Here is a 24,493-nt window from a genome sequence, read left to right on the forward strand (position 1 = left end):
CCAATCCAAGATCAGCAGGCAAGTGTTTTGGAACTGCAGTCACGGGACAGCTCAGTTATTTTAATTTCATGGCCTTTATTGACCAAAGTCTACTGCACAAAGAACATACTTCTAGAGAACATAGCACCCAAAACAAAGCCCTTCCCAGCCTCAATCTAGCTGAGAAAGAATGCAACAGAAAATTAACTCTGATTCAGTATTGGCCTCCAAAAGCTCGCCAACCACTGGCCCCCAATGCTGGTTGTCTCAAGAGTTGAAGACCACCAGGGAACAGTAGGCACTTCCTGCCTGTGACCTCAGTTTCCTTCCTCACGCCCCTCCTCAAGAAAAATGTCCACCAAAGGAAGAGTGATGCTCTCCATAGCTGCTACCCAAGCAGTGCTCTTCAGCTGGAAGCTACAAAGCAGTACAGTAAGCCCACAACATACGCACATTTAATTTGTACACATTCAGGTTTACATGCATCTGGGGGAAATGACTTTGGCAATCCCACCTGCCATTGAACCCAATGTGTTTTGGCTATACGTCGTTTTGGCTTTAGGTGCAATCCCCAGAACATAACCCACACACAAGTTGAGAGCTTACTGTACTGCGATTGACTGTCCACGCTACTAAGAGTACTGAGCTCTTCCTAGGGGTGTGCCTCAATATGCTCTGTCCACCCTAGCTGCTATCCAATTCACCTGAGCAACCACCTAAGCACACATTCACTATAGCCCAGGCATAGGCAAAGTCAGCCCTCCAGATGTTTTGGGACTACAACTCCCATCATCCCTAGCTAACAGGACCAATGGTCAGGGATGATGGGAACTGTAGTCCCAAAACAGCTGGAGGACCGAGTTTGCCTATGCCTGCTCTAGCCTTTGCAGTGGGCACCATTTTATCACCCTTTTTATTCTTTTTTTAGGACAGTATATAAATTTAATTAATAAAATAATAAAATAATAATCTTTTTATAAAGCAGAAAAAACATTTTCTGGTTATATTTTAAAATATTTTTATTGACTCAACAATTCTGTATTGTTGTTGTTGTTGTTGTTTAGTCGTGTCCGACTCTTCGTGACCCCATGGACCAGAGCACACCAGGCACTCCTGTCTTCCACTGCCTTTCGCAGTTTGGTCAGACTCATGTTTGTAGCTTCTGTATTCTGTATTTCTTTGATACTAAAAAAGCAAAATGGAACTTAAAGAAAAGAGTGTTACTGCTCCATCAGGCCTTCCACTAAACTGCAGACTGGTCATTATGACAACAACTGCTTAAGAATCAATGTCAGAGCTTGATCCTCCTACCTTTTTTCCCTGCCTGTCCCTTTCCCTTTGCATGCCACGTTTTTAAGACTGTAACCCTGCAGACAGGAATGGTCTTGTTTTAATTTATTGTAGACTGGCTGCCTAAAGCTGAGAACAAATGCTATAAATAAATACATTTTAAAATGACAATCTTGGGGGAAACAACTTTCTGGTCCCTATAATTTTAGCAAGGTGGCTAATGGCAGTGACTGGAAAGATTTTTTTTTAATTGATTGGCCTAGTTTTATGGCACTATTAACACTCTTTCACTTAAGTGGAATTCTGCTGTTTTAATTACTTTTCGGGGGGCGGGGAATTACTGACTTACAGTCATAACCATATCAACTCAGCAGTAAGCTCTACTGTACAGGTGGTACTTAACCCCCAGAAAGTTGACAATGATCCATCCTGGCACAACATTGCTGGAGGGACCCCCTCATACCCAGTTGAAATTTCCACATGGAGTCCCTCCCAATTCTATGATTCGATGTGGTCGGAATGTAGAAAAATCCAGCCTTTCCGGAATTTGATACTTCAAGAAATGAATAAAATAGCAATTGGAAGTCAAACCAGAATTAGCTTTATTAGATATATTTCAAGGCAACAATCTGGAAATGCATAATAAAGAATTAATAAGCCATTTATTACAAGCAGCGAGACGCAACATAACCTAAGATACTGGAAATACCTTTCTGGCACAAAGAAAGACAACTGGTGCAAAACAGTTTCAGAAACAGCTCTCCTTGAGAGATTAACAAATAAACTATATGGTTGACATGCAGACAGATCAAGAAATATGGCTTTACCCTGGTGTGGTTTAGTTTTATAACATTGCCAAGATTCCAGAAAATGCACAACCACAACCCCATCATTTGGCTCAATCTGGTTGATCTAAATTTAAATTTAAACATAAATTATTATATTCACTATGAACCCCCCTCCCACATTCATCATGGGTAACATAAGAGGGAAAATGACTATTATTCATACTCAATCTAAACACAACCACAAGGGCTCCTGATTAGGCGTTTAACTATGCAATGTTGAATGTTATCTGCTAACTCTTTTCTATCCTGTTTCCCCTTCGTTATTGTTATTGTTTTTATTTAAACCACCCCATGAACCAAGAACTTGTACACTGACCATTAACAATTAGCCATATGCTGTAGATATTGCTGCCTATTTATTATGCTATTATTGTGATGTACAAAAGACATGAGAAGACTTGGTCTATTTATTCATAGCATTTATTATTCCTATGTTCCTGGTTTATAAGATCCAATAAAAGTTATTTAATTAAGTCCTACTGAGTTCAATGGGCCTCACTCCCAAGCAAGTAAGTTTAGGACTTCAGCTTTACTCATTTTCTATGGTCATATGGCCACCCGAGAACATAGTCGTCTGGTTCACAAAAATGAAAAGGTGAAAAACGCAATACAAAACCATAAAAGCAGTATAAAACTTGGTTCTGGCAGATATACACAAATCAATAAAACTGGGGTGCCACCAGCCCAAAGGCCTTCTAGGAACCACTTCAGCCTCCCTTCATTTGGCACTCAGGACAGGACTTGTGAGGAAGAGTAAGATCTTAAGTGTCAGGAGAAGGCAATATATCTAGTAGCCTGGTCCCAAGTCATTTAGTGCAATAAAGGTTAATACCAGCACTTTAAATTGGGTCAGAAACACATTATAGCTGCAAAAGCATTTCAGCACTAATCAGCTTATTGACTAAAAAAAAAATTGAATGGGGTGATAAAATAAAACCCATTGTAAAGGTTACTGGGGAAGCGGGCAGAGCTGTAATAGGTTTATCACCTGATACATCTTTGACCAGATCAAAGCCCAAACTGTTTAAAATAGTGGCAGAATAGTACTAAGGGCAACTACACCTGTAGAGATTTGTGCAACTTGTCTTTTATCAGAAAAATGGCAGACTTTCTGAAGTCTGAGAAAAGATGGAAGAAAACAATGGGAAAATTCAAAATGATAGTATCATGAGGGTGCCCCATAAAGAGTGAACGAAGAATGACAATTCCACACTCAAGGCCTAGTGTGGAAGCCCCACACGTTACCAGGCACCCAAGAACATCAACGGGCTGAGAATTCCAATGAGTTCACTACAAGCCATATCAAACAGCTGCTCTCTGCTGCTCCAGAGAGCGGGACCAGATTTGAGAGGCTTAAATTACAAGAGGGTCCTTCTCAGTCAAACACTAAATGCACTATTGTCAAAAGTTGTTCAGAAATGAAGCCAGTCACCCTGATGGGAAGGCGCTCCCTCCCTAGAGTTCTTCAAGCAGAAGATACTGCACAGCCACCTGTGGGAATTGAAGAAGTCCTACATTCCCTGCACGAGACAGGAGATTGGACTATCAGGGGTGGACAACTCCAAAGAGACTGCAATCTACTCACAGAGTTAAAAACTGGCAGTGATCTATCCCCTTTTTGGGGGTTCAGGTCAATGTTGTTCAGCTTTTTTTAGGGAGGAGGAAAGCCCCATTTTTTGGTGGTACAGGGCAAAAATGTTGAGCTTTTTTTAGGGGAGCCAAAAAAGTTGTTGAGCTTCTTGGGGGGGGGGGGAGCGTGTGATCTATCAATGATCTACCACAGACGTCCAGTGATCTACCGGTAGATCACGATCAACCTGTTGGACGTGCCTAGACTAGATAGCCCTCTGTGCCTTCATTAGCTCTCATGAAAGGTAGTGCAGTGACAAATAAGCTGCTGAAGCTCATCGTGGCATTTTAGGGGGCAATTTATAACTACACCTCTCTCTCCAACTCTTTTGAGTCTATGATTTCAGCTTACAATTGAAAAGCAAGAATGAAGCCACCCCCTCTGGGAAAGAAAATTAAGTGGAGAGTCTCTCAAGATGGGCAAACTTGAAAACTAAACTATCAAGGCTTGGAGCACAATAGGTTCTTTTGGCTACAGAGTGTCAAAGCCACAGACTGAAATTTTAAGTAGGAACCTGGGGCCAGCTGACTGTGTGATGATGCTGAAGGGGCTTTCGCATACATCTGCCACACGCATACCCCACCTCAGAAGCCCTTTACAAATCTGTCAAGGTGGCAAGGAATATGTTTCTGTAGCATCCACAAAAGGACATCTGCCCTTGAATGTTGCAGCTTTAGCAGGTACCTAACATGGGTCTGCAACAAGGGCTCATTGAACTCATTGAAGCGTGGGAAGCATCCCTTAGTCCCATCATCTGATTCCTGCACCCTCACACCAGGACAGAAACCTACACAGGCATCCTGGGTCAGCTTCCTGCCCAGGAGAAAGTCCCTTCTTACTCGAGGAAGAGGGTGCATTTCATGAGACAGACAGAGAAAGGGCGACCATTGTCCCCAAATGTGCAGAGATGAGGATGTGAACAACCAGCCTCTCTCTTTGGGGACTAAAAGGCCTGCAGCCTTTCACATCTGTCTCTCATGCAAAATGAAAGAGAATTTGAAAGCAGAGGCTTGGGAATAAAGCACTGCCTGTTCTGGGGGGAGGGAAGGAGGCTGGCATCACTGTGCTTCTGCTGCCACCCATGTCATGCTCACTAACAACCAGGGTGGGGAGGAATGAGCATCCATCCAGCAACTGCCTCAAAGTCCCCAAACACCTGCCTTGTCCCATCACAAGCCCAAGTCTTCTTTGCCCATCTAACACAGGAGGAAAGCATCCCTGGACACAGAAACACCCTGTATAATGCATGTGCTGCGGCATGTGCTGCTGTTTATTTGGTTGCTGTCAGGAATGGCTGCAATTAGCATTGCAGACTTACGAAGAGAGCAGAAGCCATACAGGTACTGTTGGAGGTAGAAAAGCTCCTCCAGCAAGAACCTGGCATGAGGTTCCAGAGCAAAGGCCCCTGTTTACCTCCCATACCCACATATGCTGCATACTGCCCTGCAAAAAAGGAAGCAAGCAAGGAAGGAAGGAAGGAAGGAAGGATTGAAGGAAGGAAGGAAGGGCCAACAAATGGGGACCTCACTCATTGGTTGTCCCCCAAAGTTCCTGTCTGTGAGTGGCCAAATGCCACTGAGCACAACGTTCCTCTGCGTCTACACAGAGTGCACAGACGTAGCGCATTTGGGCCACTGCAGTTTCTCCTGTCATCCCAAGAGGATACATATGCTCAAATCCGCCTTTCCGCACAGCCATTAAAGGCACAGACCTTCCCCCCACCCCATATGGAACCTGGCAGGCTTTTGCTGAGAGTTGATGCCATCAGCTGAAGCCTGCTAGGCAGATTTAGGAACTACTCCTGAAGAGGGCTTGAAACATTTCGTCTCCCCTGCAAGACAGGCAGAAGGTGGCAGACAGGAGATTTACCGGCTGCTTGGCTTTTGCTTCAGCTCCCTACAGTTCCACTAATCTATGGCCACCTGTTCCTGGCTCAGCATGTCACTCCCCTCGCCATCACTCTCCAGCCCCTGAAAGATTTACACACACAGGAATTAAGGGAGCCCAGCAATTGGCCTTTAAGTGCTCGGATTGGTGAGGGCAGGAGAGAGCACTAAGCTTATCTGGTTGGCTGCTGTCCCTCGCAAATGGCAACGCTTCACACATGCACACACCCAGCCCCTCTCTCTGGCTGACATATAGCATGGAGTTTGCTCAAAGGCATTCAGTCACAGGAAGCTGCCTTATACCCATGTCAGACCTTCAGGTCCATCTAGCTCATATTGTCTACAGCTCTGCAGGATGTTAGACAGGGGCCAGTCCTAGCCTTACCAGGGATTGAACCTGGGACCTTCTGCATGCAAAGCAGATGCTCCAGTTTGGAGCTACTCTCTCAGCAGCCAATAATCCGTTGGCTGAAAACCTCAGCCTCTCAAGAAAAATCACTGATCCCTGTAACTGCCACAGGAGGACAAACTCCTAGCAAATGGTGAATGAAAAGAGAATCCATGCACCATTTATTCCAAGCCGCACACTAGTTACCAGCAAGTGCCTCACCTCACCCTTTCAAGCATGGACTCTTTTGGACATAGACTACAAGGAAACTCCCATCATTCCAGGATAGTCCATCTCTTCTCCTCTCTACATACACTGGCCTGGTTTCTGGCTTGGAGAAGGAGGCCTCCTGTGGTCCCTCATCATCTTCATCATCTGCAGCTCACCACAGGAAATATGTCCAATTGACCTGACAGGGCCTCTCAGCAGCATTGGGCGCAAAGGAACAGAAGATACTCAGGTTAAAATGCCAGGAGAGAGAGATGGAAGGAGCCTCAGATTGTCTTTTCTATGGTGGAACCACTCACATTATAGGCAAAGATAGGCTTCTTGGCTTTTCAAGCATTATTGTTCTTGAATAATGATTTGTTGAGCTTTTAAACCATGTATTTTAAATCATACTGAAGGTCGCCTGGAGTCTCCTAGCAAATAAATACAACAACAGCAGAAACTGAGTAGCCTTTCAGGGATTACACAAGACGCAGCTTGAAACCACAGCTTCAATGCTAACAGAATGAATGGACAAAATATAGCATCATCTGAGGAAGCAACAGAAACTAGGGGAGGGGTAAGACCCCTGTTATTCCAATACTTCAAGGTCAGAGGGACAATATTGTCACTGTTTAAGAACCATGGAAGGGCTGAGGGGAGAAATAAATGTGAGTGAATTGTTTAGGTCTAAAGATAGCCAAACTCTGATAGGGAAACAGTATATACTGTATGTTGGGTATACAGGGGAAATGACAAAACATTTAGGCGGGAATCAGACCAAGGCAATGGAATTGAACTAAAATTATATTGAATTTAGTAACAGCAGACTTTTCTCAAAAAGTCTTTAAAATTCAGTATCAAGGCTCATCCACACTTTGTGCAGCAATTTCTAGAGGTCCATCATTTGTAGCCATGGGTCTGAGTGGTTGTGTTGTTGTTGTTCTTTTTGTTGTTGTTGTTCTTGTTGTTGTTGTTCTGTCCTGCTGTGTTCCCCAGGAAAACCCGCTTGCTTACCACTGAATCAGAATGAACACGTCAATCCGCAGAAAACTTGATTAACATTTCTTTCAATTCATCAGTAAACAGCAGGTTTTCTCAGGGAAGGTGATGGGACAAAAAAAAAACCCCTGCTTGGATCCATGCTACAAATCAATGACCTATGCCTAGAAATCGTGGCACAAACAGAAGTATGGATGAGCCCTCAATGGCATTTAACACCATACAGATTGAACCACATTTACACAATAGTACAGGCAAATTTTTTAACATATATTTTGAGAATACTCTATGATCTGGACTTTCTGAAGTATAATTCTGAATCTAATCAGAGTAATGACTGGATATCTTTTTACCGTTAGATCCAAATATATTGTTATTAGGCTATCTAAATTATTGATGTGGACTTGGAATTGGTAGTTAACCTTCTTATAGCTAACCTTCTTATAGCCCCAAAGAATAATACTGACCCTCGGATTTTGTATTGGTATTAAAATAACTTGAAATACAGCAATACTATCTAAATTAATATACTACAGAAAAATGAGTAACAAACAGCTTTCAAGCGTATTCGTGAAAGACGGGTTTCAGTTGTGATGTTTTGGGTTAACAAGCATCAGGATACTATTCAACCCTATACTTCTTTTGTTTCATTGCAATCATGAATATGTATGATTCTTTTGTGAATATAAATATGTACTGCATTACTTCTTCTTTTATTTAAATGCAGGAAAATAAGTCACTGTTCTAACAATGTACTGTTACCAGACATTCATTTTATTCCTTATTTCATACTTCCACCAAGCAGCTTATGGCAGCAAACACACTTCCCCTTTTCTCCTCACAACAACCTTGCAGAGAGCAGAGTATCTCAGTAAGCTTTGTAGACAAGCAAAGATTTGAGCAGGTTAAAGCCCAACATTCTAACCACCAAACCAGTGATAGCCAACATAGTAGCATCTGCAGGGAACCATGTTGAGCCCAGAGTGAGAATCAACATTAAAACTAATAAATACAGAAATCCCAGAAGCAGAAGGGGCCCTTTACACGTGGAGTGGACTTGTAATGCCTGGCCCTGCCATAGGAAAGCTAACAGGAGTTAATTGCCAATTAAAACTCTGGGAGCAGGAACTACATGGGACGCAGGTGGCGCTGTGGGTTAAAGCCTCAGCGCCTAGGACTTGCCGATCGGAAGGTCGGCGGTTCGAATCCCTGCGGCGGGGTGCGCTCCCGCTGCTCGGTCCCAGCGCCTGCCAACCTAGCAGTTCGAAAGCACCCCCGGGTGCAAGTAGATAAATAGGGACCGCTTACCAGCGGGAAGGTAAACGGCGTTTCCGTGTGCGGCTCTGGCTCGCCAGAGCAGCGATGTCACGCTGGCCACGTGACCCGGAAGTGTCTGCGGACAGCGCTGGCCCCTGGCCTCTTGAGTGAGATGGGCGCACAACCCCAGAGTCTGTCAAGACTGGCCCGTATGGGCAGGGGTACCTTTACCTTTACCTTTTAGCAGGAAGTACTAATGGGGGACGGCTCTCTCTACAAAGGACAAGAATGGGTGGCCAAGGAAAAGGAGCAAGATGGATTAGTCGGCAGGAAGGAGCAGAAGATACTGGCTAGCAACAACCACCTCTTACTTCATAACACCTGCTCCAAACAGGTTCTCTTAAACCCTTCCAGACCTTTCAAGAAAGGTTGGCTGCTGTCTAGCATCTAGAAGTAGTAAGCAATCCCTCCCCGAGAATGCTAACATGCATTTTATTTAGGTTACATTTCATGTTTGCATCAAAAATGAAACTGGATTATCAGGGCACATTTGACAAATTAATTATATTTCAAACACACCAGCAGGAAGTATGTGTGCATCCCATCCTCCAAAAGGGCAGGATCATCACACACCAGGGCCCAGAACAGCAGTCAACATTCTGTTGTTCCTCTTCCATTTGAAATCGCCATCTTCAATCTGATCTGAATATCTAAATCTGAATTATCACAGCAGAGAGAGAGGGAGATGTGGTGCTCACACCTTTTTTTATCTGTTGCCATGGTGATTAGATAAAATTCACACCAAGACTCCGGGGAAGGATGGGATTATTTCAGACAGAATCTCACCCCATTTGGTGAGAACGACGACAACACCTTCAGCTCCTTCCCGCTGCCGTAACTGGCCTGAGCACAATTTCTCAGGGGGCTGGGAGGGAACTTGGCAGGAGGCAAGATGCCTCAGGAGGGGTGGGTTTTGTAGGAAGCAGGTGGAGTGACGAATCAACCAATCAGCGCAATACCAGGGAATATATACCTGGTACGGAAACAGCTCCCATGCAAGACCCCAATGAGATTCCTTTAATGCATCAAACACAAACAGGAATTCCCAAAGAGATGTGCTGAATATATTCAAACAAAGGGAGCTGATCATTCACATTGCACATCACATTCACCACGCTCTTACACCAAGGACCAGAAGAGCTTTTTTTTACATACATGTCAAGACTTACAAGGTTTGGCGGGAAGGGAAGCTAAATCAAAAGCTGCAGGTTGCCTCCAGACTTCCAAAACACTGACCTCATTCAAAAAGTGCAGCTTGCATGCTCGTGGCAAACATTTGAAAGAAGTCCCTTCGGCAGAGTAACCTTGGCCAGCTCACAGAAGATCCTAGCAAAAACTAAGGAGGGAGACTGCTCTGTGTCACCTTGCAGGACATGCTGTGTGTTCTCACATCCTACAAGTCTCTGATTCCATAGACATGCTCTCCATGAGGTTTTAAGTCCTGGCACCCCAAAACTGCTTCCCGTCATTATTGGGTAGGATCTTTCCTCTTCTCCAAGCCAATAATCTTTGGCCTAGACCAGGCCTGGGAAATCTGTGACTCTTCAGATGTAAATGACCAATGGTCAGGGATAATGTGATGGAGTTGATCTTGATAGTGATACTTGAGTGACAGGAGGGAGTCTATCTGATGTCTTCACAAAAGCAATATGGTTATGTTGTAAGCTTTTTGGGAAAGAGTCACAGGTATTGCTTCCTGCAGAGGTCTCTCCCTTTTACACCAGAGCACAACAGTTATTTTGTGAAGAGGCAGAGGAGAAAAGCCAGGCAAACCTGTAGCAAATGCTCACTAGGACAACACACCACTAGTACCAATGTCACCAAAGAGAACATTCTAGAAGGAAGCCTTTATGTGCAAACTTTCCCCCACCCAGCAAGCAATGAATATAGGTTCCTTGCTTGTGCGAGACACCCAGAGATGGGTGGGCAGTTTACCTGCTGCTGGCAAGTGAGGTTGGAAGTCCTTTTCACTTTCTCGGCTGTTTACATTTCCCAATGCACCTGCTTTCAGCTGGCAGCTCCCAAGAGGAAGCTGCAGTTGCCTTCAACACAGCCTTTGTAAACTGCCTAAGAATGTTAATTTGCATATTTATGGCATTTCTGTCCACCCCATAACCAAAGCTCTCTGGACAGCAAAAATCTGCAGTTGAAACCTCAGGATCCCCAACAGCTAGAAGAGGAAACACCTTCTTTGGTGTTTCCTTCTCCTTCACCCCGCCCCACCTCCATGCCTGCATCACACTGAACAGAAGAATTTAAGACAAGCTATGCAGCTGGATCAGACTAAAGGCCTATGTAGTCCATTATCCTGTTTTCAGAGTGGACAATGAGATTCCTATGGGGACCTGAGTACACAAATGGCATTCTCCATACTTGCAATTCCCTGCCATGGCAGTGGAGGTAAAACAGAATTATCATGGCTAGAAGCCCTTGATGGCCTTCTCCTGCATGAAAAGGCTGCTGCCCGTTCTCACTTGCTCTCTTCTCTTGCAAATGCAAAAAAAAAATCACAGGCACTCTTGGGAGCAACCTGGGAAGGCATGCAAATTTGCTGCTCATCATCCTGACATTACAAACCTCAGGCAGCAGCTCGCCACAGAAAATGATTTCATTAAGCCCAACTAGTCCTGTTCGGCAGGCAGGCAGGCAAAGAGTTATAAAGCCAGCAGCTGGAAATGTTCTGCCACAGATTGATGCCTGCCCCCTCCCTGAAGACATGCAAACAAGAATCATCTTTCAGCCCCCATTGTGGTGTCAGCACCCCAGCCTTTTGTGGTAGCAGGAGATCACTGCCCTCTAAAGAGAATGCTCATTGAGGAAGGACAAAGCGGAATTATCTGTGCCCAGGCGAGGCCGTGCCTTGGATCAGCTTTCAGCTCTGCCCGCTAGGCTGTGCGTAGGCATTGTTTGGGGGCCTGTTGACACCACCTGGCTGGGGCTGGCAGCCAAGCCGCGATGCAAAGGCTCAGCGCAGGCAGCTGAATATGAATGGGAGCGCAACAACCATAAATATTCCTGGTAGCTTTAATTTTGGGTAGCCTCACGCTGAGTCTCCAGGCACTCATTATATTTGCAGAGAAAATAAAATGATTTTTTAAAATATACAATTTCATTTGCTTCCAGATTATTAAAGACTAAATGTTAGCACATGGCAGAGACAGTAAAGAGAGTGCAAGAAGTGCTCATGCAGAAAAAGGATTTTTCTTTGTGAAATTATGGGTTAACCTTACCCCTCCACCAAACACACGAAGATGAGCCAAATTAACTGGATCAATCTTTCACCTCATAGGAGGAGAGCAGACAGGCACTCCTATACTATTTATTATAGTGAGGTTTATAATTAAAAGAGCGGAGGGAGGGAGGGGGGAACTCCACAATGGGGTACAAGAAGGAGAAAAAAGCTCTGACAGGTCAAAGGCTCCAAGCATGCTCGGTGTCTGAGCAAGGATTCTGAAAGCCCACCTCAACCAATTTCCAATAAAAGCTCCTCACTTTCACTGAGGCTTTTATTCTGCTTTCCTCACATGAAGAAGTTTTCAGATTCACACAATTGACCTTTTATCCATATCTGACTCCAAAGCGCATTGTTGTTCCAGACCCAAACAACCTGCTCTCTGTTCATAACAAGTCAGTGACGGACCATTTACTTATTTCATTATTCTAAGCTTTCTACCTAACCATTCTCATGGCAGCGATGGAGGGAAACAGTGTGCAGGCTTGCCCTGTGATGTCCTCAAATTGGTGATCAATGGTGGCAGAGGGCACAATCCAGCATGCGACTAAACTTCACGCTCCTGACCTTCAGTACCAAAGCAAGCCCAATTCTGACATTCTCACAGGGGGTTGGAACAAAGAGTGTATTTTTCAAGCTGTCCACTGACATCTGGGCATATTGAGGCCCACAACCTCCTACAATAAAAGATCCACAGCCTTCCCTTTCAAAACTGGGGATCAGGAACCTCCTGACTCAACCACACTTAGCCAAAGCACTGCCTGACAAAGGGACAGAGCCTCAGCTCAAAAGATCCCCCTTTTTTGCAAGCTGAAAATGGCGTATTTCACAGAAACGGAACCTCATTCCCTTGGGGCTTTTGAAACAGGAAAATAAAAAAATTCAGTTGAATACATCCCACTCAAGGTGGAGAGCTGACCCTAATATAAATAACGGATTTTTAAACCACAACAGACCAAGATCCATAGCCAGCCACAAAGTTCAAAACCATAACCTTAAAGCGCAGGCCAGCCTCACCAAAGGCCCACCATTCTGTAAGTGCCACTGGCTTAATTTAGAATTAACATGACCCTTTATTAAATGCCAGAACCGAGGGAGTGGGACCTTATATTTGTAGGGGGAGGGGAACTAACAGGAAGATTGATTTTGATGTGAGGACCTACAAAGCAAATGGCTTTTTGAAAAACCTATAATTTCTCTGCAACCCTTGACTTGACTAAACACACATTTTTAGACAGCAGCACAGTTAGGCAGGCATTAAACAAAAACGAGGCAGGCTAATGGTGATTTATGTATAGGATAACCTTCTATAAGAGAATTTATATTTGATTTCAGGGTAAATTTCAATGTTACCAAGTTAACCAAATAATGCAGCCAGCAATTTAACAAATGCTGGGGTGGGGGAGAGACCGTTGCAGCTGTAGCAGCCTGGAACCAATGCAAAGCAGGCAGCTGCCACTGTGCAATGATGGGCTATTAAAGACAGGTCCTCAGTGGGTTCTCCACAATATTCATACTTCTAGGGAGCTAAAGAAGAACAGCCACCCACACTCCCTGCAGAGGCAACTGGGGAAGCACATGGTCTCACAGCAAATCACATTCCAAAGCTGATCTTGGAATGGAAAGCTGAACTTGGCCAATGAACTTCATTAAAACAGACCATGTACTGCCTTGAAAGACAAAGGGCTCCTCTTCTGACAAACAGCCTGCTTCTCACCCACACCTGAACATCACACCTGGTGCACGATTCACTATTTGGCAGGTTTGTTCTAATTTCCATTCATGCCGTGATATGTTCCTTACAGAAACCTTACAGAGGCCCAAAGGTGACCCAAGGAAACTTGAGCAGGTGCAACCAAGAAACCCAAAGGCAAGAACCAGCCTTCATAGTGGCCAGGGACAGCCTGGGCCACCAGGAGTCTCTATACTCGGTTGTGGGGATCCTCCAGATGTTGCTGAACTACAACTCCCACCACCCCTGAACATTGGCCCTGTTGGCCAGGGAGTTGGAGTCCAACAACCTCATTGTCAGTCCCAGGTTGCCCTAGACACTGTTTCATCACACAAGTTCCTGGGAATAGAGCCAAGCATTTATTTGTTTTAAACGTATTTATACTGCCCTTCATTCTTTTTGATTGAATGTACAAGGGCAATGTGCAATCAATAAACATAACAGTACAACCGTAAAGCAATAAATACAATCCATAAAATTAATTCACAGCCGATTAAAATGCCCAGGGAGAAATAAACATTTTTGACTGGCACTGAAAAGATAGCAATGTTGGTGCCAGGTGAGCCTCTCTAGAGAGGATGTTCTGCAGCCGGGAACCCACTGCAAGAAAGGCCTTTTCTTTTGTTGCTGAGTTCCAGATCTCAGAGCAAGGAGGTCCCTAAAAGAGAGCTTTGGCGGAAGTTCCCAAGACACAGACAGGCTGATAGGGGAAGAACCACTGCTTCGCGTCTTTGCATTGAATTGCATTGAAAGCCATTTAGGACCTTAATAGTAACCACACCACCTTGAATTAGGCTCGGAAGCTAAAAGGAAGCCAGGGAGCTTCTTACAAATTAATGTAATGTATATAAGTCATTCAGCCACATTCTGCAACAGTTGAAGCTGTTGTGTCATCTTCAATGGCAGCCCCATATAACAAATTGCAGTGATCCTTCCAGAAGGTTTCCAGAGCATGGATGAGATGTGTTCACAGTTAGTGGACCAACCAAAGCTGGCCAAAGCACTCTGTGTCACCAAGGCCACTTAGGTCTCTAGTGACAACATTGATTCTATGAGTATCCCCAAACTGTGCACTTGTTTTTTTCATGGCCAATGTAACTCTGTTCAAAAGAAGGTAACCATGGATCTCCCCAGCCTGAGAACCAACTATTTACAGTGCCTCTATCATATCAGCATCCAGCTTATGATGATTATTTAATTGATTTATATACTGCCCTTTATCAAAAGATCCCGGCTTCAGTTTCTTACTCCTCATCCAGCTCACTACTGCACCTAGGCACTGGTTTGGTATATTCATAGCCTTCACCCAACAAGAAGGAACAGAGTTGAGGGCCATCAACATACTGAGAGCACTGCATTCCAAATACTTGAAGCACAGAGGCTTCACACAGATATTGAGGAGTGTGTAGGATAAGGTGGATCCCTGCAGAACCCTCATGATACAAGGGTCATGGTTTCAAGCAGGAATCCTCCATCACTAATTTATAGAACCTACAGTGCAGGTAGGAGCACCATGCCTTCCACATGGTATCAAAAGGTGCTGAGACATCATGGAGAATTCACAAAGTCACACTTTCCCTGTTTCTCTCCTTACAAAGATCATCCATCAGGGTTTTGGCACTGACGTCAATCCTGAAATGAAACTGAAATGGATGTGTAGGTAATCCATTGTATACATTTAGAAGTTTGGTAAACCTCTATGAGCGAAAAGTGATCCAAGCAGCATACAACAAAGCCTTCTACTACCCACTCAAGCACTTTGCCCAAAAGTAGATATTTGTGAGTAGGTGATAAACATTGCAGTCTTCTGGGTCCAGAGAGGGTTTTTTAAGGAGAGACCAAACAACTTCCTCCTTCAAGGCTGAAGTGACTGCTATTTACAAGGAGGCATCAATCACCTCCTGGACTCACATAGTCAGTCTTCTCCAGCTACAAGTAATTAGGCAAGAACCAAATGCACACTTATTTGAACCTCCTGCAACAACCGAGTCTACTTCTTTTGGCCACAAGAAAAGACACGAATCCCAAACAACCAAACTAGATCATGCCTATGTACACATGTAGGAATGCATGAGGCTCTTTTTTTCACAGAGCCATCTTATACATAGGGCTTTGCAATTGTGCATACATTCACGTAATAAAGTTGCTAAAAACAGGAATTACTATTTGTTTTGTGTGGCCGAGTTTACATAGTAGTGTGCATCAAATGATCTCAACACAAAATGGATTAAAACCAATCCTGCAGAATGTGCTTAAGACAGCTAATAGTGTGGAACAAGGATGGCATGGAGACAATGTCTTGGGTACAGCTTCCCCAAAATGTGTCTGCACCTAGCAATGAATGCATATTATCATGCAATGAGTACATTCACACTCCATGTTCTGGAAACTTCATACTAACTGCTCCAACTGTTTACAGGTCTTACTAGATATGAGTGGTTTTATCTTCAAATAGACACATTAGGGCAATACCCTTTATTTGGCCAAACAAAATGTCACAAAGTTGTGTGCAAACTTTCAAATTCTCCATAATTCTACATCGAGTTAGATGGTAAACACAAGGATGGGGATGAGAGTGTGTGTGTGTGTGTGTGTGTGTGTGTGTGTGTGTGTGTGGTGGTGGTGAAGTCCACTACTCCTGCATCTTGTAAAAGTCTTAAGAAGGAGTAAGGGATTGGAAAGACAGCATTCAAATAAACCTGAATTAGGTGTTTCTCATGCAGAAAAATGCAAACATACATAGGGGAGCAGCCACTGTATGTTTCTGCTTCCAAAGAGGTTTCAGAGCAACCCAATAGCAGACACTACAGTATGATGTCACCCCTTCTACCACAAGCCCCTCTTGCCATCCCACTGCTGCTTGGAACATTGAGGACCCCAACAACTGTGAGAAGCACAGCCCACCCAGGCATAAGGAGATTGCTAGCAACTGCTCAAGTTTACTGAGCAGAGGAAAGAAAGCAGGCTTCTCTCTCTGCAAGGTCTGTTCACTCCCCAAGAACAGGAAAAACCTGAGTACACTGCCTGCCCATGGAAACACCCACAGTTTAGGTCTCCAACAACAAAAAAGTGTTGAGGTCTCGGGCATCACATCCAATACTCTCAGCTTCCACTGTAGGCTTCTGCAAGGCAGCTTTGAGACCAGAGGCATGTCTTGACCCTTGCAAGGACAAACATCCAGCAGCAATGAACAGGCCTTGGGGCAAAGCCCTTGCCAAGTCTTTGCAGGGTTGGCCAAACACTACTGGCTTACAAAGGCAGGGCTCTCTGGATAGCCTGTATGGCCCTATCATAGTCTCAGGTCTGCTAGGGTGCAGCAGCCCATTCCCCCAGGTCCTTCAGGCTCCTCTGAGTCACCAGTACTCAAGGCTCACAACAGCAGCCTTAAGCACTTCAGCTTAGGAAGATCTAGCAGGGGAGTCGAGAAAGCAGCTTCACAAGATGGTTTCACACTAGAGGCAGCATCAGATAGCACCTCAATGTCTGTAGCTACATCATCCAGAAAGAACAGTCCTTATATAATAAGGGAACAAATGGACACAAAGCAGTCATGAAACACAGCGACAGAAAAGAGCATTTCAGCTGCCCTCTCCTACCCACTGTCCTTAAGTCCCTCTACTCAAATGGCAGCCTTCTCAAAGGGAAGATGCAACACAAGGTATAAGATGAGAACTTGCTGGTGAATCTCACTGCATTTCTAAGGCTTTGAACCATGGCTAGGTGGTTCTTCCATCAGAACAGATCAATAGTTTCTCTCTCTCCCAGTTAGTTTTTGTAGTCATTACATGTTCTGCACTCTGGAAATCAGGGCACAGTTTCTATGCCTGTTCTCTGATTGGGTTAGTCTTCTAATATGGAACCTCAACTCCAGAAATACAACCAAAATAACAGCATATCACCACATGGTGTGTGCTCCCCAGAAAGCTCATCCCAGCTTTCGGGAGCCAACACAGAAGCTGCGCAGGAGAATTATCCAACAGACCAAAGCAGACGCTGCCTCAGGCAAGCACTGCTCTCAAATCAATGAGCAATTTATAAAATCAGTTTTCTTTTCCTTCTAATAATACAGAGTGTGCACTGAAAAGGTCAAAGAAGGGGAGGAGGATCTCCCTTCGCAATCCTTGGTGCACCCCCCCCCCTCCATCTTCTGGGTCTGCCCAAACCCTGGCAGTCTCTGCAGAAGTAGGGCTTTGAGGCAGGCTGGTCAAATGTTCTCTCCAGATAGCCTTTAAAGACCAATTAAAGTCTTGCAAGACACAAGTCAGATTCTTTGATTTGAGTGTTTACTTCCAAGAACAATTCAAAGTAACATCCCCAACCATTTGATGGATTTCATTCTAAGGCACTTCCAGGCTAAACACAATCTTTGGTTCTGTGTGGCTCCTGTTTGGCTCAAGGGCTCTATCTTGAAGGGAGGAAGGCATCAGCCAATGCATGTCTCAGTATAATAAGACCAGCTGCTGGGAAGCTCAGGCAGGGAGAGGAGCTCAAGCTGCTGCCTTTGGGTCCTGCCTGCAGGCCTCCTCCCAGAGGCATCTGGTTGTCTAGTCTGAGAACAGGATGCTGGCCTGGATAAGCAGCCAGTCTCTTCTAGGTGGTCTGAGCAAGACTATCACCTCCTCACATTCCCCTCATCTCTCGGCATGAGCGTGACACCAGCTAGTCCACAACCATAGCCCCCAGATCCAAGCTCTAAGGGGCCTTACAGAGCTGACTAAATGCAGAAACAGCCCAGCTCTGGGAAGGAGGGAATCCACCCTGGGGCCCTGTTCCTAAAAAACATGGGGGGGCACCACTCTTTGGCATTGGGACTTGGCAAAAGGGCTGACAATCCTCAGCCAGCATCCATTGTGCCCCTTGGCCAGGGATCACTAGAGAGAGAATGACAACAGATATCATGTGATAGAAGAAAGGAAGCAGCAGGACCAGGGGGTGAGGGGCAGCAATGCCTCCTGTCTTACCTGGGATGATAGAAACCGTGTCTTTCTCCCAGGACACAACACTGACGTATTCTTGCACCGAAGAAGGGATGAGGCACTTGAAAACAGCCACATTTCCACGCATTGACCTTTGATCCTCCACCCGGACTGTGTAAGGTTCCCTGAAAACTGGGGAGAAAGAGACAGGGAGGTGGTGATTGGGACAGAGTGGCAACCAGAAGCCATTGCTGCACTTCAATAAGAATTTCATCCCCTTTGTTCACAACCCTGCACAATCATCCATCCTCCAGCGCACATGACACCAGGTTCGTACGTGGCTTTCAATTGGGAGCACTCCTCCAAGAAGCGCCCAGAGACTTTGGCCTGCATTGTGCATTGGGGCAGCCTGTATTACCAGCTGTTTTTCCAGAGCCAACAAACCTCCACCTAGCCTAACACACAATAAACCCAGTAAAACAAACAAGAGCCTCAGTAAAACAAAGGCAGAAAGTATCACAGTGCAGAAAATAAATTATCCTGTCATATGCTGAAAGCTGGTCGAAGAACGAACACCAGCAGTTAAAATTTATTTTAAGTATATAATGCCCTACAGCCAAGTTGCAACAGGAGTAAAAATTCAAAACACATAAAATAATAACTATCAGCCACAAAACATATTAAATCAGCATAAGACAACGGGGGGGGGGGGAGGATAAAAAAAACACAATTTGAATCTAGAAGAGATTAAAAGGCCTGGGGAAATAAGACCAGGAGCCAAAACAATAACAAAGTAAGGTGAAGGCAAGACTCTCTGTGCTGCTGTCTCCTTTCCTCAGGAACCACCTGCTGCACCTCACTCAGCAGGAGGACCAGAAAAAGACCTCCTGCAAAGTCCTTGGTGTGCAGACTGGTACATGGGGAAACAGTTGATCCTTCAGGGATCCTGGTCCCAAGTTATCAAGAGGTTTAAAAGGTGGAAAACAACACTCTGAATAGGGTCCAGAAACAGGCTGAGAGCCAGTGAAGTACTAGTGTGGGACCTGTTCCTACTACAGCTCATGGGCAATCTTGCAGCTGTATTCTGAAGTTTTCAGACAACCTTCAAAGGCAGCCTACATATAATGTATGAAAAACATAATAAGTGTCCGGCAGAAGCTGGATCAGACCAAAGGGGGCCTATCTAGTCCAGCATCCTGCTTCTCACTACAGCCAGAAAATGCTCCAAAGCAGAGATGTACCTGGGAGGAGGGGGCTAGATGGGGTTTTTGCCCCAGGTGAAGCCTCCAGAGGGGCACCACTGACGTTCCCAGCCTGTGTGTATGTGTTTACACAAATGTGCATGGCGGGGTGTGGCAAACTGGGTCTTTGACCCAGGTGAAATAAAGGCTACAAGGAGGCCATAAACGTTACAGCCTCCTGCTGATGCTGTGCCCCAGAAACTGGCATTCAGAGGCACACTGCTTCCAATACTGCAGGTAGAATATAGATACCGTTACTTGAGAGATTTATGCTGTACAAATATATCTAATCTCCTTTTGAAGACTTATGTGTTCCAAAGTTGGTGGCCATCTCTACATCTTGTGGCAGCAAAAACCATAGTTTTAACGATGCATTGTGTGAAGAAGTGGTTCCTCTTGTGCCTGTCCTCTGTTCAGCTTCAATGGATCCCCTTAGGTTCCAGTATTATATGAGAAAGAGAGAAAAGCTTTTCTCTTCATACCTCACGTAATTGTATAATATGCCACAGGGAAAGAGGGATATTTGACCCTCAAGTTAGCCAGAAGATATAACTGGTAACAAATGTTAGAGGAGTTAAGGGTTCAAAGCATTCAACCCTTCCCCTCCCATTGGGAAATATGTGTTGGAATGCAAATTGATATTTGGCATTCAGAAATGGGTGGATTTCCCCAACAAGGCCCCTTAAGATATTCAGAATCCAAATCAGTCTTCTAGAAAGTCATACATTACAATGCTGAAGCCACCAAAAAGAAACTGCTGATCAACGCTTGTCGTCCTAAACATGCAGTTTAAACCAAGGGCACCACAGACAACTGCAGGAGAAAGAGGTGGTGTTGCCCAGGCCCAGGAACAGCCAACCGAGGCACTCTGGGGGGAAAGTACCCATAGCAGAAAACACAGCCTGCCCACCCACCTCCACACCTGTGAGGGTCTATTTCCAGCTGTTGATTTGGAAGGAAATCTACCAGTCCCATTTCTTCAGAGTCACAAAGGTAAAATGTCAACCAGAAAAGAGTCCTTACTGGTTTAGGGAAGAAGTAAGCATCTGCCATAAAAAGGTCCAGCTTGTATCCTCCCTCCCACATTGCTCCTTCAGCACTCACAGGTGTGAGCCACAAGCAGGGAGCCAAAGCATAAAGAGAATTCTGAATGCTCCTCTGGCCAAGTGCAACCCATGCCCTTAAGTTCTGTCCTTACATTCTTCTCACCCTGCACCTCCCCAATATTATAACCAATGCTGTAATTTGGGTAAATAATTCACTTCTGGATATTTAATGTCAGTCTACACTGCTGCAAGGCAATGAAGGAAGAAAGCTCCTTTGGTCCCTGGGGTAGTATGCACTTTGCTAGTCCAATGCTTAATAGGTTACCTAATGGAACCGCTGGGGGTTCTCAGCCCACCCAGTCTCTGTCAATCATTGACCAGAAGAGCTCTGCTACTTTGCTCATCATTTTCCTCTGCTTAATTAGCCATCAGCTTGTTTAGGCTGCAGCTCACAAAGCAAGTAGGATGGCTGCAAAGGAACATTTCCTATACAGGTGACAGGTGTTTGGCCCAGCTCAGACCTCACCAAAAAGTTTCATTCAAAGTGTCTAGAGAAGCCAGCATAACAAAGAGTTCTCTGTAATTCAAAAGTCAGCATTCAGACACTCATCCAACAGACACTCATTTACCTCTCCTAGAAAATATTCCTGATTGTCTGGGACAAACACAGGCACAGCTGTCTATGCTCAGCTAAAAAAGTAACTGGGCACAGGCCCAAAGACGGCCACCATCCTCCCTCCACTACAAGTCAAGTCAACCATACTGAAGACAAGACCCAGAGCAGCCAGTCAGCCAATACCTGCTTTAACCCGGATATTTGGGCTCCTGATTTTCCCCGCAGAATTCTCTGCAGTACAGAAATAGTCGTTGTCGTGGATAAAGCTATTGAAGGCAGATGGCGAGAAAGGGTAGAGCTGCAGCGTCCCATTGGCATGGACGTGACGGATGTGTGGGACATCATAGATGTCATCCCCAGTGGCGAGGTACCAGCGAAGGGTGGCACTGGGGGACCCTGCTGCTGGACAGGGGATTACCACCCCCACAGTGCTGGAGAAGGTCACCTGCTGAATGGAGTCGTTCACAAAGTAGAGGCTGGTTCCAACATCTTCTGTATGCGCTGCAGAGGAGAAGAGAAGAAAATGGGAGAGCAAGCATTATGAGGAGTGGTGCCAGGAGCACCCTCATGCAAACCCCAAAAGTCAGCCCAGTCATTGCCACTGGATACTCCCACTACCTTAGCTGACCCACAGCACCAAGGAAATGAGCCAGTGGCTCTTTCCTAGGAATACTTGCTGAGTAACCTTCTCCAGAGGCAAGCTAAACTTCCATTTCATAGCCCAGTGCAAATTCACAAGGTCCTGGCTTACAGGCACCTAACAGACCCTCAAGGCCACATCAGAATGAGGCTGTTTGGCTATGCCAGGTCTGCCCTCTGGGGGCAGGATTTACAGCCCCACAGACAAGAACCACAGAATCAGAAGCTTCAGCAGGCATCCCTCAAACCACAAGGACAGCAGCTTCTGAAATGCCTTCCGAGGAAGTATCTGCCAAATATTCAAAAATCAAGAGCTGAATGGGCAGCCAGGACTTCATGAGGTGCATACTCCAAATCCCTGTGAGCTTATATGTTTTCCATCAGCCCTCTTACAGAATGAATAAACCCATTAAAAAAAACCACCCTAAACATTTCAGCAAACAATGAAATGAATCTCACATGTCAATGAGTGGTAGAGTTGAGCTTCCCATTTATCCAGTTTGTCATGTTGTTGAGAACATGTGTAACTTAGCACATATACCAGGGGGAGGGGAGAGAGAAGACTGATGAAGATTTTCAGAAGAATCACTGTTCAAGGGTACAGTAGCTGTCAAAGGAGGGGAACATCTACAGCTGCTCAGGTGGAGGGTAGCTTGGGAAGAGATAATGGAAGGAGCTGAGGGAAGGAGATAATGGAAGGAGCTGCCCACCCCACTCTTGTCAATCATGCACAGGAATAAGGATCTGGGTTAAGCCAGTTCAGCCAATTACACCCACATCTCCCTCCAGTGTCTTTTTCAAGATCTGCCAGGCCTCTGTGCTGCCCTCCAGTGTCCAGCAGGAAGCCTCTTGAAACCACCACCACCCCAACAAGGAAGGCTTAGTCAGTTGCTCTGGTGTCACTTCTACCATTTACTGTGCCATTCACGGGGTAGGGGGCAGTGTGCCTAAATCTCAGATATGGGCAAGAGCACCCTACTTGGGGGAAAGAAGCACTTTTGTCTTCTCTGCAAGGGACACAAGCACACCCACCTACACCAACACCTATATACATGCTGGAGGCTTCAATGTGCTTGGATGGGGCCAGATATTTCCTGAGAATCAGCTGGAGGCCCCCAAAGCCATTCAGATTTGACTCCTTTTTTTAGCTGTGCTACTTTTAAGTAGGTGGAAGGACAAAGATCGAGGACGGAGCAATCTGTGCCAGGGAATTAGCAGCTCCTCCTCGGGCTCAGAGCCCAGCCACCTTCCCAGCTGCGCCTACAACCATGCAAAGAAGCAAAAAAAGCACTACCGCTTTGGACAAAGTCACAAGGGACCTTCCACAACCTCAATTTTCCCCCAGTATTTTTTTTTTTTGCTGGGGGGGGGTGCAGGAGGGAGACAAATGGTAGCGAATGGCAAAAAATGGCTCATCTATTAATATTCTTAGCAGAACACTTTACCACCACCAGCCCCTCCAGGGAGGATGCCTCCATCCCAACTGCTCATTTGAGGAAAGGCTATTAAAGCCTTATTGGGCACAGCAATTCTCATCTCAACACAAAGCAGGGATGAGACCGTAAACGCTAAGCAAGATGGGAAAAAATATTTTTGTTTTCATCATGATGGTGAATATTCAGAAGCCGTCTCCTCTTCTAATACCATGGGTCCAAATACCACACAGCTTTCTTGGGCTGGCATTAGAAAAATAATATCTAGAATGTTTTAATTACTTCACAGTACAGGCACATTCATGTGCATCTCTTAGAAACAAGGAAGCAGTTAACAGAGCTGCAAGACAGCAAAAACCGTCTGAATGGAGCCACAGGAGGCGATGGAAAGGCTCTTCACACACCCGCCCCTCTCTCAGAATAAGCTCCTTGCTCTGGATACAAACATCTGCCTGACAAAACTGCTGGGGTGGGGAGGCGCTCTGCTGCAAGAGAAGATTTTTGGGGGGACAAGATGTGCCACCCCATTTCCCGCTATTTACCAGCCCACAGGAGGCACTTTGTTATGGACCAAACAATGCTTCTGCTAGATTCATCCCAAGCCTCCCCAGGACAAAACCCAAACACAAGGATCCCCTTCTCTGAAACTCCAGGCAGACGACACACACTCATCATAGGCCCTTGCCAATAGGTTCGAGGCACAAGCCAGCTCCCAGTTACTGCCACCACCATACCTAAGACATGCCACTCATTGAGTTCCTGTGTCTCTCCCCACCATCAACTCAGGGTCATCACAACTACATAACAGCAAATTTAACTAGAAGAGTGCCAGAAAACAACCATCCAGTCCATTATTGTGCGAACACTGTCTGGCAGTCCCTCTCCACTCCAGGGTGTCCCCAGCTCTGCTTCAACCTTGAGGTGAGGGAACTCCATCCCTGGTTTGCTTTCTTTTTCCCTTTTCTCTTGCTTTTCCCCCTACAAGAATTTCCCTGGGCCGCCAACATGTGTGAGTTTTACAGAGGTAGAGTGAATACTCATTATCCTTTCAATGGCTAACAATGTTTGCCCTCTTTCCTAAGACCAAAATA

At 45.3% G+C, this 24,493-nt stretch overlaps 1 protein-coding gene across 4 annotated transcripts in view; it reads right to left on the reverse strand.

The window, feature by feature from the left end:
* DSCAML1 (DS cell adhesion molecule like 1) overlaps positions 1-24,493 on the reverse strand; it is a 164,653-nt gene that overhangs the window by 127,694 nt on the left and 12,466 nt on the right. For all 4 annotated transcript variants that reach the window (XM_083713365.1, XM_083713364.1, XM_083713363.1 and 1 more), the window contains 2 exons: positions 21,514-21,831; positions 18,473-18,619 (listed from right to left, as the gene is read on the reverse strand). In XM_083713365.1, the coding sequence (XP_083569491.1) occupies positions 18,473-18,575 (103 nt within the window). In that variant the 5' untranslated portion in view covers positions 18,576-18,619; positions 21,514-21,831. The remainder of the gene's footprint in view (positions 1-18,472; positions 18,620-21,513; positions 21,832-24,493) is intronic.

Source organism: Podarcis gaigeae (genome assembly GCF_964106915.1).
Source record: "Podarcis gaigeae genome assembly, chromosome: 15".
Classification (NCBI taxonomy): Eukaryota; Metazoa; Chordata; class Lepidosauria; order Squamata; family Lacertidae; genus Podarcis; species Podarcis gaigeae.